At 41.4% G+C, this 14,348-nt stretch overlaps 1 protein-coding gene across 1 annotated transcript in view; it reads left to right on the top strand.

The window, feature by feature from the left end:
- Nucleotides 1-10,014, top strand: part of KRI1 (KRI1 homolog) — a 48,245-nt gene extending 38,231 nt beyond the window's left edge. The window contains exons 18-19 of the mRNA XM_073622573.1: nt 5,139-5,234; nt 9,058-10,014. Coding sequence (XP_073478674.1) covers nt 5,139-5,234; nt 9,058-9,877 — 916 coding nt within the window. The 3' untranslated portion in view covers nt 9,878-10,014. The remainder of the gene's footprint in view (nt 1-5,138; nt 5,235-9,057) is intronic.
- The last annotated feature ends 4,334 nt before the right edge of the window (nt 10,015-14,348 follow it).

Here is a 14,348-nt window from a genome sequence, read left to right as displayed (position 1 = left end):
ACGTATACCTATACACACACTACATCTTCCCAAAAATAAAGGAGGTCTGGGATACCCTAATTTTACTAACTACTACAGAGCAGCACATTTGGCCAGTCTGTCCAAATACCATGCAAAACAGGAAATCCCATTATGGGTATTTATAGAGGCTTCAGAAAATGACCCTCTATTAATATCAAATTTATTATGGCTTGATCCTAAAGACCGCTTTAAAATTCATAATCCCATAACTAAACACTTCTTATCTCTCTGGGATAAACTAAAAACCAAATATCAGTTACAATCTCCACACAATCCTCTCCTTTCTTTTATCAGAAATCCGACCTTTTATCCGGCATGGATCTACCCAAATTCTTTTAAAGCTTGGACAACATCAGGCATTCAGACACTAAATGACTTCATAGCATCTAAATCATTCCTTTCATTCCCATCGCTTAGAGAAAAATATGATCTACCAAACTCTGAGATATTTAGATATCTCCAAATCAAAAATTTCTGTACACCATTCCTAAAGGGGGATACACCATTATCCCAATTATCCATTTTTGAATCAATCTGTACAAAAGATCCATTTGCTAAAGGTACAATTTCATCACTTTATAATCAATTATATGGAGTAGCAAATCTTAATAGACCCTCTTACGTTCAGAGGTGGGAGGAGGACCTGGGACGAACTTTAGAAGACACGGACTGGTCTAACATATGGCTCACATCTAAGTCATCTTCACCCAACATCTTAGCACTGGAGACAAATTATAAAGTCCTAACTCGCTGGTACCTTGTACCCGCTAGAGTGGCAAAATATTCACCTAATACCTCAGCTCTTTGTTTTCGAGGATGCCCAGAAATAGGCACATATTTACACATATGGTGGACGTGCCCAGTAATCCAAACCTTCTGGAAGGAAGTCTTCGTGATTGCATCTAAAATATTTAAAAAAATAATACAACCAGATCCATATTTAACTTTACTTAATCTAAAACCGGAATGGTTAACACTCTCTCAATTCAAACTTATGATCCAACTAATAACGGCTGCAAAACAAACAGTGGCCAAGGCATGGAAATCTCCTACATTGGTACTAGCAGAAACAATTCACAGAATGAATAATACAATGTCCCATGCTAAGATGGTAGCCATCGATCAAAATCAAATTCCAAAATTTGAAAAACTTTGGCATCCTTGGATAAAACAACAGTCAAACTTCAATGACTCTGTCCTGTTGCCATGGTAACAGATTAAATGACTTACAGAGACACCCATTCTAAGGCTTCAAAGAGAACTAAAAAGAATAATAAACTGACGAGCGGGACAACCTTGTGGACCATACCTCTACCTTTCAACCCTTTTTCTTCTTTCTCTTTCCTTTTCTTCACCTTACGATTAAAGCTCATTATCAGAATTTATTTGATCTATATACACTCTACTTGTAAACAATATGTATAGTAGGTATAAATCATTTAAATACCTACAAAAGTAACTAAGGAAATGATATATATCTTTAATTTAGGTTTACGTGAACCCAATGTTTAATATTTGAAATTTCATGATATTTACCTATATAAACCCTACTGTAAAACAATGAGCTTACTTTATAGATCCTTGTAAACTTACTTTATGTATCTTTATAACATTGTATACTCAATAAACTTCTTTTGACAAGGAAAATTACAAATCTCTAAAAAATAACAGTTGTAACAAATATGCATCTATGATTATAGTGCAGTGAGCCCTTGTATTTCTACGTGATTCGCCGTTAGGCTTCCTCAGGACACGGCCACGGTTCACAGATGAGACAGAGAAGGGAATGTGTCTCTCTTATCTTGTTTTGAAGTGCAAAATCATGCACCTCACAGTAGGGTGAGACAGTTCAATAGGAAATTAGAAGTATAATGAATAAAGCTGAATATCTGGGCAGAGGCATGTAAGTAGTATTCCTGATTAAAGAAGCGGCCATTAGAGGGAAGAGGGCCAACAACGGATGTACCACATTCAATTCTGGATTTAATCTCAGCATTGCTGATGGCCAAATACAATCCAAAAGCCCATCACTGTATATTAAGGATGCAAATAGCACAGCGTGCCCCTGGGAGACAGCAATCCACTGCACTGCAGGGGCACGCTGTGCTATTTGCATCCTTAATATACAGCGATGGGCTTTTGGATTGTATTTGGCCATCAGCAATGCTGAGATTAAATCCAGAATTTAATGTGGTACATCCGTTGTTGGCCCTGTTCCTTCTAATGGCCGCTTCTTTAATCAGGAATATTACTTACATGCCCCTGCCCAGATATTCAGCTTTACTCATTGTACTTCTAATATCTGATTGAACTGTCTCACCGTACTGTGACGCGCATGATTTTGCACTTCAAAACAAGATAGAGAGACATATTCCCTTCTCTGTCTCATCTGTGTACCTTGGCCGTGTCCTGAGGAAGCCTAACGACGAATCGCGTAGAAATACAAGGGCTCACTGCACTATAATCATAGATACATATATGTTACAACTGTTATTTTTTTAGATATTTGTAATTTTCAATACATTTATATTTTTATACAGCTATATCTTCTCCACTGTTTCTTAGCCTAAAAAGTCCGCCTCCCTGGTAATACTTAGTACTACCTTTATTCTGTATCATTACCCAGGATAATTTGATAATCCAGGATAATTTAGATTTTACCAAACCAAACTGGATTGTGGGAGACCTCCATGACCTGGCAATGGCAATTCTAGCTGCCAAAAAAATAAATGGTATGAGCCTTCGTGTATGTCCTGAGGTCCCCTCCACTTGATGTCCCAACAGTGCCTGTAATGGTGATTAGGTTTAGGGCTGAAACGATTAATCGATAATGAAAATCGTTGTCAACCTCAAATGTGCTTCTGGAAGAATGGTCAAACATTCCCATAGACACACTCCTAAACCATGTGGACAGCCTTCCCAGAAGAGTTGAAGCTGTTTATAGCCGCAAAGGGTGGGCCAACTCAATATTGCACCCTACGGACTAAAGCCTCGTACACACGATCAGATTGTTGGCAGGGGATTGTCTGTTGACAGACTGTTGTCTTAAAATCTGACTGTTAGTATGCTCCTTTTCGGCGCCGTCACACAAAAGTTGAAAGTACAAACACGCATGCTCGGAATCAGTGCTTATCGAACACGAAATTAGCAGAAGGGGCCTAAAGGTTGGCTCTCGAGCTGAAATTCCTTGTAGTACGTCACTATGTTCGTGTTTGTTGGCTGACAATTGTGTACCGTGCACACGCCCTTTGGACAAAAATCAGACGCTCGGTTGGCCAACAATCGGATCGTGTATACGAGGCTTGAGACTAGGATGCCATTATAGTTAATGTGCGTGTAAAGGCAGGCATCCCAATACTTGACAGTATAGTGTATCACAAAAATATGGAAACCAACAATTGGATCTGAGCCAGTCGCTTTCAAAATACAACTAATGACTCTTGTATGCCTAAACCAGTACCAAATCCAGCTACTATGTAATGCAGCCCCCCCCCCCCCCCCAATAAAAACAAACAAACAAAAAAAATGCTTCCTTTACATCCCCTGGCTAAGCCAATCCCCTTTCCTTTGTGTCTTACAAACTCCTCCCTGACACTACAGCTCACAGTGGGAGTTTTTCAGCAAAAGAGGCAAAACTGGAGCACTCTGAGCAAACTGATTGGCTACCATGCACAGCTGCACCAGATTCTATTAGGCTTTGGCAATAAAACCTGGAAACTGATAGGTTTCTATGCAGATTTGCACCAGATTTTGCTCGCTTCGGTTTTAGTAAATCTCCCCCCATGTTGCCAATACAAAAAGCAGTGGGCAGGACTAGGTGTTATTGAAAAGCTACATATATATGAATCAGCAGTAACGATGCTATTAGCCACGCCTCTTGAAGCATCTTCTCACCCCACTATAGTGCAGCCAGGCACAGCCTTATGGCCCAGTACACACAATCCGAAAATCGTACGAAAAATACCGCTTTCAAATCGATTGTACTATAATCTTATCGTTGGTACACAGCTTTCAAGAGCCGATTTTGACAATTCATACGATATTATCCGATCGGACAATAGGGGTGCTGAAATTAATCGTTGCATCGATGCATCGCGATTCGGGTGTCCCTGATGCATAGGGACCGGAAAATTGATTGCGGGTGACGTCATGGCGACTAGCCCCGCCCCTCCCGGGAAAGCACTCGGACCGTATTTTTAAAAGTACTTTCTTTTAATAAATTCTGTGTTACAATGGATGATGTGCCCCCGCTGTGTGTGTTTTTTAAAAAACGATGTGACTTCATACCGAATTTCCCCGTAGTACGATAGATCCCGGTCATGTGACTCCCGGCCCGTCCCGCCCCTCTCCGCTCCGCTCTCCTGAGTCCTGACGTCAACGGGGAATTCTCAGTCCCGCCCGTCTCTCTTCTGATACGATAGCTATAGTCAGCGGGCGGGGCTGAGAATTCCCCGCTGACGTCAGGACTCGGGAGACGTGAGCGGACAGAGGAGGGGGCGGGACGGGCCGGGAGTCACATGACCGGGATATATCGTACTACAGTGAAATTTGGTATGAAGTGACATCGTTATTTAAAAAGCACATACACAGTACAGCGGGCACATCATCCATTGTAACACAGAATTTATTAAAAGAAAGTAATTTTAACAGTAACCTTACACCTCTGGCTCCGTGCTGACAGGTCCCTGGCTATCCTGTGCACATTCCACTGTTAACTCCTAGGGTGTTGGAAGGTGCAAACAGGAATGCCAGGGAACTATCAGAACCAGTGCTGGCCCGTGTGTGTGTGTGTGTGTGTGTGTGTGTGTGTGTGTGTGTGGGGGGGGGGGGGGGGGTAGTGATGGCTGCATTTAATGGGCACAAGTGGCTGTGTTGGTTGGGCACAAGTGGCGCGTTTGACGGGCACAGGGGGCTGCGTTTGGCGGGCACAGGGGGCTGCGTTTGGCGGGCACAGGTGGCTGCGTTTGACGGGGGAGGTTCAGTATTTTTCAGTTTGTTTGCACCCCCCCAAAAATTTTGAGCACCAGCTGCCACTAGTCAGCACAGAGACAGTACAGGAAACTTCACAGGGATGTTTGTCATCTGTGGATTCTATCTTATGTTGACTTATGTTACAGATCTGACAAAGACGACCTTTATGATCAAAATACCTTCAGCCAGAAAGCACAGAATCTCTGGAAGAAACAGCAAATCCTGAAGTCCATTATTGAGAGGTAGGATTCGTTGTTCAATAGGTGTACTCAGGGAGTAGCAGCAGCAAATCACATTTTATCTTCGAGTGGGCAGATTGGTGAGGGCTCATTCACATGAGGGGTGGATGTAGAAGAGCATTTTATAACATAACATTTTATTTTGTGGGGGGTGCTGGAATGGTTGCCAGTTTTTTTTTTTTTTTAATTATTTTTTGCTCTGTGTATTCTTTCTCAATGAAACGCCCTCCCATTTCAGGTTCAGGTGTCACTAGGACAAGAAGTGAGGGGACATCCCTTCAGACAGGACACTGACAAAAACTACTGATGCTCACACTATGACAAACTGAAAAAAACAAAAAAAACCAAAACCCATTGTTTTTAGGGTTACCTTAAAGTGTTCTTAAACCCACAACAGTAAAATCAGTCTGTATATGCAGTAAGGCATGCTTGTTATACTCACTGGATGCATTAAGGTAAAAAAACACGAAGGTTTACAACCCCTTTAAGTATTTGGGTCAGGCTACCATTCTTGGTCGCCTCCTGCAAATGTTAATTACTTGGCTGTTCAAAGTCAGTGACTCCAAGTATTGGAAGTCATTAGATGAGCATACAAGCTAGGCAACTAGCATTTCCACTATGTCCGCAATAGTAGAAGTGCATTTCTGTGCAATTCCTAGTTTGAAAGGACCCTAAAAGCGTATGTCTGTGAAAAACAAATCAAAAAATATTCAGTACATGCAGTGTTTCTTTCTCGTTTAAAAATGCTGCAAATACATAAAAGTACCCATTGATCTACCAGAAATTCACTGCGCTCCTAATGTCTGCCTGACACATTGTACTGAAATTCCAAGCAGTATTAGCAGTTCTGCCCCTGCAGACTACAGAAAACATCTTTTTTTTGAACTGACGAGAGGAGCTGCTTTTTAATCCTTAAGAGGAGAACTGGGCAGGGCTGTTGACGTTGCTTGGGATTTCAGTGCAGCAGTGGCACTGTTAGGAGCTCACTGGAGTTTTGGCAGAATCAAAAGGGATAGGAAAAAAAGGAAGAGGGGAGAAAAGCACGAATTGGGACATCATAGTGGGTCATCACATATCATCCAAGGAGTCTTTTCTATGTGCATAAATCCGGGTTGACCATATCTTATCAAACTGTTCTCATATGTAATTTTAGTAATTTTAACCACTTCCATACTGCGCACATTCTGACACTTCTCTACTACATGTAAAAATCATAATTTTTTTACTAGAAAATTACTCAGAACCCTGAAACATTATATATTTTTTTAGCAGACACTCTAGGGAATAAAATGGCAGTCATTGGAACTTTTTATGTCATATTTGCGCGGTAATTTTTCAAACGCGATTTTTTTGGGAGAAAAAAACATTTTCATGAATAAAAAAAAACAATAAAGTTAGCCCATTTTACATTTTTTTACAGGTTACCTGTTTAGAGTTACAGAGGAGGTCTAGTGCTAGAATTATTGCTCCCGCTCTGATGTTCAAGGTGATACCTCACATGTGTGGTTTAGATGTCGTTTACATATGCAGGCACGACTTACCTATGCGTTCGCTTCTGCGTGCGGGGCGGGACACTTTATTTATTTTTTTGTTGTGGTTTTTTTTTTACACTTTCTCTTTAACAAAGATCACTTTTATTCCTATTACAAGGAATGTAAACATCCCTTGTAATTGGAATGGTGCGTGACAGGCCCTCTTTATGGAGAGATGTGGGGTCTATAAGACCCCACATCTCTCTTCCAGGCTGGAAAGCATCAGATCAATAAAGAAAATTGACCATCTGATGCTTTTCTAGCTGAGATCTCGGCTTTTTTTACTTGCGTGGCCCGGACTTGATGTCATAACGTCGCGCCTGGACCTCCGATGGTCATAGAGATTGCTGGGGAGCATCTGTCCCTCAGAAATCTCTATGCCTCTCTTCCGGTGCCAGCCGATTCGTTCTCCGGGTCCCCGATCGCAAGGGAGAGCCTGTAGAAGCACCAGAGGACGGCGGGAGGGTGGATGTCCCCTCCCGTTGCCGCTAAGAATGGTCAAGCGGCTAAACAGCTGCTATGATTGTTCTTATTGTGCTCAGAATCGCCGGCTGTAAAAAAACAATATCTGGATGATGCCTGTAGCTGCAGGCATCATTCAGATATCTCCACTGAAATTAAAATTAAAGTGGTAAAACTGAGTGAGCTGCCTTCTGCCAGGTGGAATGAGTAGAAGGGGTAGTAAACTTCCAACGCAACAACATTTCCCTTATCTGCAGCATTTTTAGAGGCAGGAAACATGGTGAAATAGTGGGTTTTATTTATTTATTTATTTTTTTGCACAGACATACACTTTAATTGTGTACACAGCCTTTTTTTCAGTCTATCTCCTGAAGGGTCAGTTTACATTTGCAGCAGTTTTCACTACCTTCTGAAATGTGATCTGCAGTGGATTGTTTTTTAGAGGGCAGTTGACGGGGCTGGGAGGTAATATGTCACCTATTTGCTGCCCGTTTTAACCCTTAAAATTCCACAGCAGTATGTCGCGACTTGATGCAATACATGCAATTGCAAGGGCAGTTGTGGTGTGACCCTGTTCACTTGAATGAGTTGTGTTCGCATTGGTAACGAACACAACATGGAGTATACATTTTCCTGTGGCCACAGAAAGCAAATGGCAACCACCCCAACCTATAAATAGCCTTTATGACAAGGAGCACATGGGAGGGCAACACACATCAAAAACAAACAAATTCCCAGCTCACTTACTAGCTAGCCTGCAACACAACCAAATGGACCCTGTCTAACAGTTCACGTTAAAAACAAGGGGTTTAGTTGCACACATTTGAAAATCAATGTGTAAGCCGCAGTGGCCACATCAAGGCACCCCGGTGTACTGCGGTCCTAACTCGGTAATTTTGAGAGTCTCTCAAATTGGAGCACATATAGCAATGGATAGATTAAAGGCAGATTTGCTTGGAGGAAGCCCACCCCTCCTTAAAGGTACAGGGACACAAGGTGCAAGGGCACAATGACAGCTGAAGTTATCCAGTGCCAATTCATCAACTGGATACCTTCAGTTGTCATTGTGCCCTTGCGGGGTGTCCTGCGCGTCCCTGTACCTAGGCACGGCAAGTGTGCTACTAAACCCCATGTTTTTAACTTGAACTGTTAGACAGGTTTAATTTTGTTTTTTGTTTTTTTTTTTTTTTTTTTTGATATACATTCCCTTCTGGCTGCAATGTTATGTTAGGGTTGGGGGACAATAAAACTGTGGCTCAACTGTGGGTATAGAGAAACGACACACGAGCAGTGCTCTCAACAAAGGAGTCTTTTTGCTGGGTGCACACGCTTAAAGAATCTCCATCCGCTGTAACAAGTATTCTTTATACTGTTTATTCAGTATTCTGTGGGTATAGGATAGTGTATATGGAGGTTTTCTATTTGTGTGTTTTATGTTGGTTGAACTGAATGGACTTGTTTTTTTTCCAACCAGATTAACTGTGTAGCTTCCTATTTTTACTGCCTCACAGTCGTTAGTGTAAATGAGCCCTAAAAGATAAGTATTGTGTAACTATGAGGTGTGCTTACTAAAAAGATGCATTATAAAGTAGTACCTGGCTCCCCCTGCGTCATGTGACTTATGGTAGAATAATGCAGGGGATGCCACTGCCACCTTAACAACAGGTAATATATGTGTGTAGAAAGGGGGCAGTTCAGGACTCTTAACAAAATGCATAAGCTCTATGGGTAACCTTGCATTCATTTTTTGGAATGAAAAAATGTAACTTTCATTTTAAATGCTTTTGCACAGTTTTTAAGTGTTAACACTTATTTATTTTATCCTCTGCAAGTCCTGAAAACTCAGAATCTACAATGGCCTCCAAGTCAAAAGTAGGAAAGAGACGCAGAGATAAACTGAAGAGCCAATCAGAAGAGAGGACAGTGGCATTCAAATCTTCCGAAACTGAACCAACAATACAGCTAGACCCGGGTCAGAAAAAATCTACATACATTAAAGGTTCACAGACGTTGGAGATAGGAGAGAAACCACCTTCTGCCGAAACAGAGCTGAAAAATCAATCTTTGTCCAAGGGGGGTCGTGGTGAAGAAAAGATTAAGGACAAGCTAAATGCCAACAGTATACCCGCAGCAAAGAAAGCCAAGGTTAAAGTACCGAAAGCAGCAGTGAATAAAAGCACAAAGAATAAGTCAGGTCCCAACAGTATGCCAAGAGGGAAGAAAGACTCTGACCAGGATAAACAACTGAAGGCAGCAGTGAATAAAAGCACCAACAGCAAGCCAAGTGTCAACGTTATACCGGCAGAAAAGGAAGACCTGGCCAAGGATAAAGTACCAAAAGCAGCTGGGGATAAAAGCAACAAGAGCAAGTCAAATGCCAACCGTATACTGACAGAGAAGAAAGACTCTGCCAAGGCTGAAATGCTGGAGGCAAAAGTGAATGACCTGTGTCTGAAAGAAAAGAAGAAGAAACTAAAACGGAAAGCTGGACATCTTTTAGGCGCCATGGTGCGAATGGGTGGGAGAGAATTTAGTGGGCAGAGACTGCGGGCATATGGCTTGAACCCCAAGAGGTTGCGATATAGGCAGCTGGGCAGAGAAAGGAGGAAGATTAAGGAAAAACACCAGAAGAAAATCTCCAAAGAGGACTAAATACAGAACTTTTAACACCACAAACACACATTTTGTCATAGAACCCAATTTATAAAGTGTCACTCCCCCAGATAAATAAATCATAAATAGATCGTTTTTTCATAAGTAACAATTAAAAATTTGTCTTCAGTTTAAAACATTTGTGAAGATATGCATGTATTCAATGTATTGTCATTTAAAGGGCTCATGCACACTGCATCTAAAAGAGGCTGCTCCTACAGGCTAAGGTTCTTTCAGGTGTTTACAGGCAGAAAACCCTCCCCACCAAACATGCGTTTTTGAGAGGGGCTTTCGAGCAGAAAAGAGGCCTAAGCGATCAAAAACGTGCAAAAAAGCATGCAACAGCATGAAAAAGCTCCCCTCAGAAAAGGAAACATTAGCTGAGGGGAGAGTTTGTGAAAAAAAAATGCTTATGCTCAAAGAGGCTAAATATAAACGTGCAAAAAAGCACAAGCTTCTTCAAGCTTTTAATCAGAAAAATAAAAGTTCAAATGCCTGTTATGCTCCGTACACACAATCGGAAATGTCGCCAGCAAAACTCGGATGAGAGCTTTTGGTCGGAAATTGCGACCGTGTGTATGCTCCATCGGAATTTTACTGGCGAAATTCCCGCCAGCAAAAGATTGAGAGCAGGCTCTCTATTTTTCAGTCGGAAAAAGTTCCTATCCGAAAATACCTTCGTCTGTATGCAATTCCGATGCGCAAAAAACCACGCATGCTGGGAAACAATTCGACGCATGCTCGGAAGCATTGAACTTAATTTTCTCGGCTCGTCGTAGTGTTGTACGTCACCGCGTTCTTGACAGTTGTACCTTTGTGTGACCGTGTGTATGCAAGCCAAGCTTGAGCGGAATTCCGTCGGAAAAACCATCCAAGATTTTTCCGACGGAAATTACACTTGTGTGTACGGGGCATAAGTCTCGGTTCACACTGGTGGGATGTGGGAACCAGCGCGATTGCTGTGCGGGTTCCCGCATCGCATCTTTTCACACTGACCAAAAAAAAAGGGTCCTGCATCATTTTGGTGTGAATGCGATTTCAGCCATATAAACTGGCTGAATTCGCATTGCACAGACATCGCATGTGATGTGCACAGCAATGCGGTGCAAATCACATGCAATGTCTGGCATCGCATGAGTGTGGACTCAGCCTAAAAGTTTTTTTTGTTTTTTTTTTGTTTTTTGAGCTGTAGTGTGCATAAGCCCAAACACTCCTTATCAGCTATGAGAATACCTACCCACTTTGGTAAGTCCTCCTCCCAGGACAATTATGTTTGGTTATCTTTAATATGGTGCGGATAAGTTTTTTGTTTGGGAGGATTTTTCAGCTAACTGGTAAACTGGGTGACGCTGACAGTTTATTCTGACAGTCGGTTCTGGAGGAGAATTCCAGAAGATTTAAATAGGTTTGAGAATAAAGATAATTTCACACAAGGTCTCTCTGCATCCCCATTCCCTCAAAACTAAACTGACTTGGATAGAGGACATCCTAAAGCTGAACTTCAGGTAAATGAAAAAGACACAAATACAGTTGTGCTCATAAGTTTACATACCCTGGCAGAATTTATGATTTCTTGGCCATTCTTCAGAGATTATGAATGATAACACAAAACCTTTTCTTTCACTCATGGTTAGTGTTTGGCTGAAGCCATTTATTATCAATTAACTGTGTTTACTCTTTTTAAAACCATCACAACAGAAACTACCCAAGTGACCCTGATCAAATGGTTTACATACCCTGGTGATTTTAGCCTGATAACATGCACACAATTTGACACAAAGGGGTTTGAATGGCTATTAAAGGTAACCATCCTCACCTGTGATCTGTTTGCTTGTAATTAGTGTGTATGTATAAAAGGTCAATAAGTTTTTGGACTCCTGACAGACCCTTGCATCTTTCATCCAGTGCTGCATTGACGTTTCTGGAATTCTGAGTCATGGGGAAAGCAAAAGAATTGTCAAAGGATCTGCGGGAAAAGGTAGTTGAACTGTATAATAAAGGAAATGGATATAAAAAGTTATCCAAGGAATTGAGAATGCAAATCAGCAGTGTTCAAACTCTAATCAAAAAGTGGAAAATGAGGGGTTCTGTTGAAACCAAACCACGGTCAGGTAGACCAACTAAGGTTTTAAAAAGTTAGTGTTTGGCTGAAGCCATTTATTATCAATCAACTGTGTTTACTCTTTTTTAAATCATAATCACAACAGAAACTGCCCATATGACCCTGATCAAAAGTTTACATACCCCAGTTCTTAATACCCTGTATTTCCCCCTTTAACATCAATGACCGCTTGAAGTCTTTTGTGGTATTTGTGGATGATCTCTTTATCTTCTCAGATGGTAAAACTGCCCATTCCTCTTGGCAAAAAGCCTCCAGTTCCTGTAAATTCTTGGGCTGTCTTGCATGAACTGCACGTTTGAGATCTCCCCAGAGTGGCTCAATGATATTGAGGTCAGGAGACTGAGATGGCCACTCCAGAACCTTCACTTTATTCTGCTCTAGCCAATGACAGGTCGACTTGTGTTTTGGATCATTGTCATGTTGGAATGTCCAAGTACGTCCCGTGCGCAGCTTCCTGGCTGATGAATGCAAATGTTCCTCCAGTATTTTTTGATAACATACTGCATTTATCTTGCCATCAATTTTGACCAAATTTCCTCTGCCTTTGTAGCTCACACATCCCAAAACATCAGTGATCCACCTCCGTGTTTCACAGTAGGAATGGTGTTTTGGTCTCATCACTCCAAATGACTGTGCCAAAAGGTTTGAGGCTTATCTCTGTGCTGTTTGGCGTATTGTAAGCGGGATACTTTGTGGAATTTCCGTAGTAATAGCTTTCTTCTGGCGACTCGACCATGCAACCCATCTTTCTTTAAGTACCTCCTTATTGTGCATCTTGAAACAGCCACACCACATGTTTTCAGAGAGTCCTTTATTTCACCTAAAGTTATTTGTGGGTTTTTCTTTGCATCCCGAACAATTGTCCTGGCAAATGTGGCTGAAATTTTAGTTGGTCTACCTGACCGTGGTTTGGTTTCAGCAGAACCCCTTCTTGATTAGAGTTTGAACACTGCTGATTGGCATTCTCAATTCCTTGGATATCTTTTTATATACCTTTCCTGTTTTATACAGTTCAACTACCTTTTCCCGCAGATCCTTTGACAATTCTTTTGCTTTCCCCATGACTCAGAATCCAGAAATGTCAGTGCAGCACTGGATGAAAGAGGCAAGGGTCTGTCAGGAGTCCAGAAACTCATTGACCTTTTATACACAAACACTAATTACAAGCAAACAGATCACAGGTGAGGATGGTTACCTTTATTAGCCATTCAAACCCCTTTGTGTCAACTTGTGTACATGTTATCAGGCCAAAATCACCAGGGTATGTAAACTTTTGATCAGAGTTATTTGGGTAGTTTCTGTTGTGATTATGATTTAAAAAGAGTAAACACAGTTGATTGATAATAAATGCCTTAAGCCAAACACTACCGTATTTTTCCGTGTATAAGACGCCCCCTACTTTTCCAACCCAAAATTAAGAAATCAATATTTTAAACAGGTAAAACAGAACACAGTTTTTTTTAGTAATTACCGCAGGTAACGTTTACATACCAGTATATTATGCAGAATATCACTTTGCTCTTCCTGTTTTCTCCACTGTCTGATCATACTATCAGTGGAGGAAGATCCAAACTGTCTCTCTGCAGGTCTATTCCCATGCTTTTTTGCATAGCTAACTACACTCAGTTTGAATTTTGCAGAATAAGACAATTGCTTACTTTTATTATTCTCTGACATCTTGGGCTCAATATACTCAGCTCCCTGATGCATCTGCGCAGTCTCCACGTCCAACGGGATTGCATCTGCGCAGTCTCCGCCTCCACCTCCAGCTGACGTCATACGGCTTGTGATTGGAGGAAGCCGTTTTACAAGCTATGACCAGCTATGCACCGCGCGGCTCCCTCCCAGGCTGACTGACCGTGTATAAGACGCTGCTCGATTTTTAGTCTAACCATTTTAGAAAAAAAGTAGCGTCTTATACACGGAAAAAATACGGTAACCATGAATGAAAGAAATGTTTGTGTTATGATTCATATTCTCTGAAAAATGGCCAAGAAATCATAAATTCTGCCAGAGTTTTTTAACCTAACGAGCACAACTGTAAATGCAGATTTGTAAGCACTAACGCACAATTATTATTTTTTTTATTGCAAGTGATGCAATTAAATATGCCTAGTATCAGTCTTTTGCACTACCCTGTACAATGGTCAGACTGAAAAGGGGAGAAGCGGCAAACAACGTAGGTCAGTTGTTTTTGCAGTGTTCATGTGCTAACAAGGAGCATGCAGATAGGAGGAGAGATCAAAGAGATAAGCTCATCAGTATACTGTACAACCCCACATACACTTGTATACCCCCCCTCCACACATACACTTGTATACTGTACACCCCCCACATACACTTGTATAC

Source organism: Aquarana catesbeiana, linkage group LG03, assembly GCF_042186555.1.
Source record: "Aquarana catesbeiana isolate 2022-GZ linkage group LG03, ASM4218655v1, whole genome shotgun sequence".
NCBI classification, from domain to species: Eukaryota; Metazoa; Chordata; class Amphibia; order Anura; family Ranidae; genus Aquarana; species Aquarana catesbeiana.
Note: the sequence above shows the minus strand (reverse complement) of the source record. Positions and strands in the feature narration are given on the sequence as shown.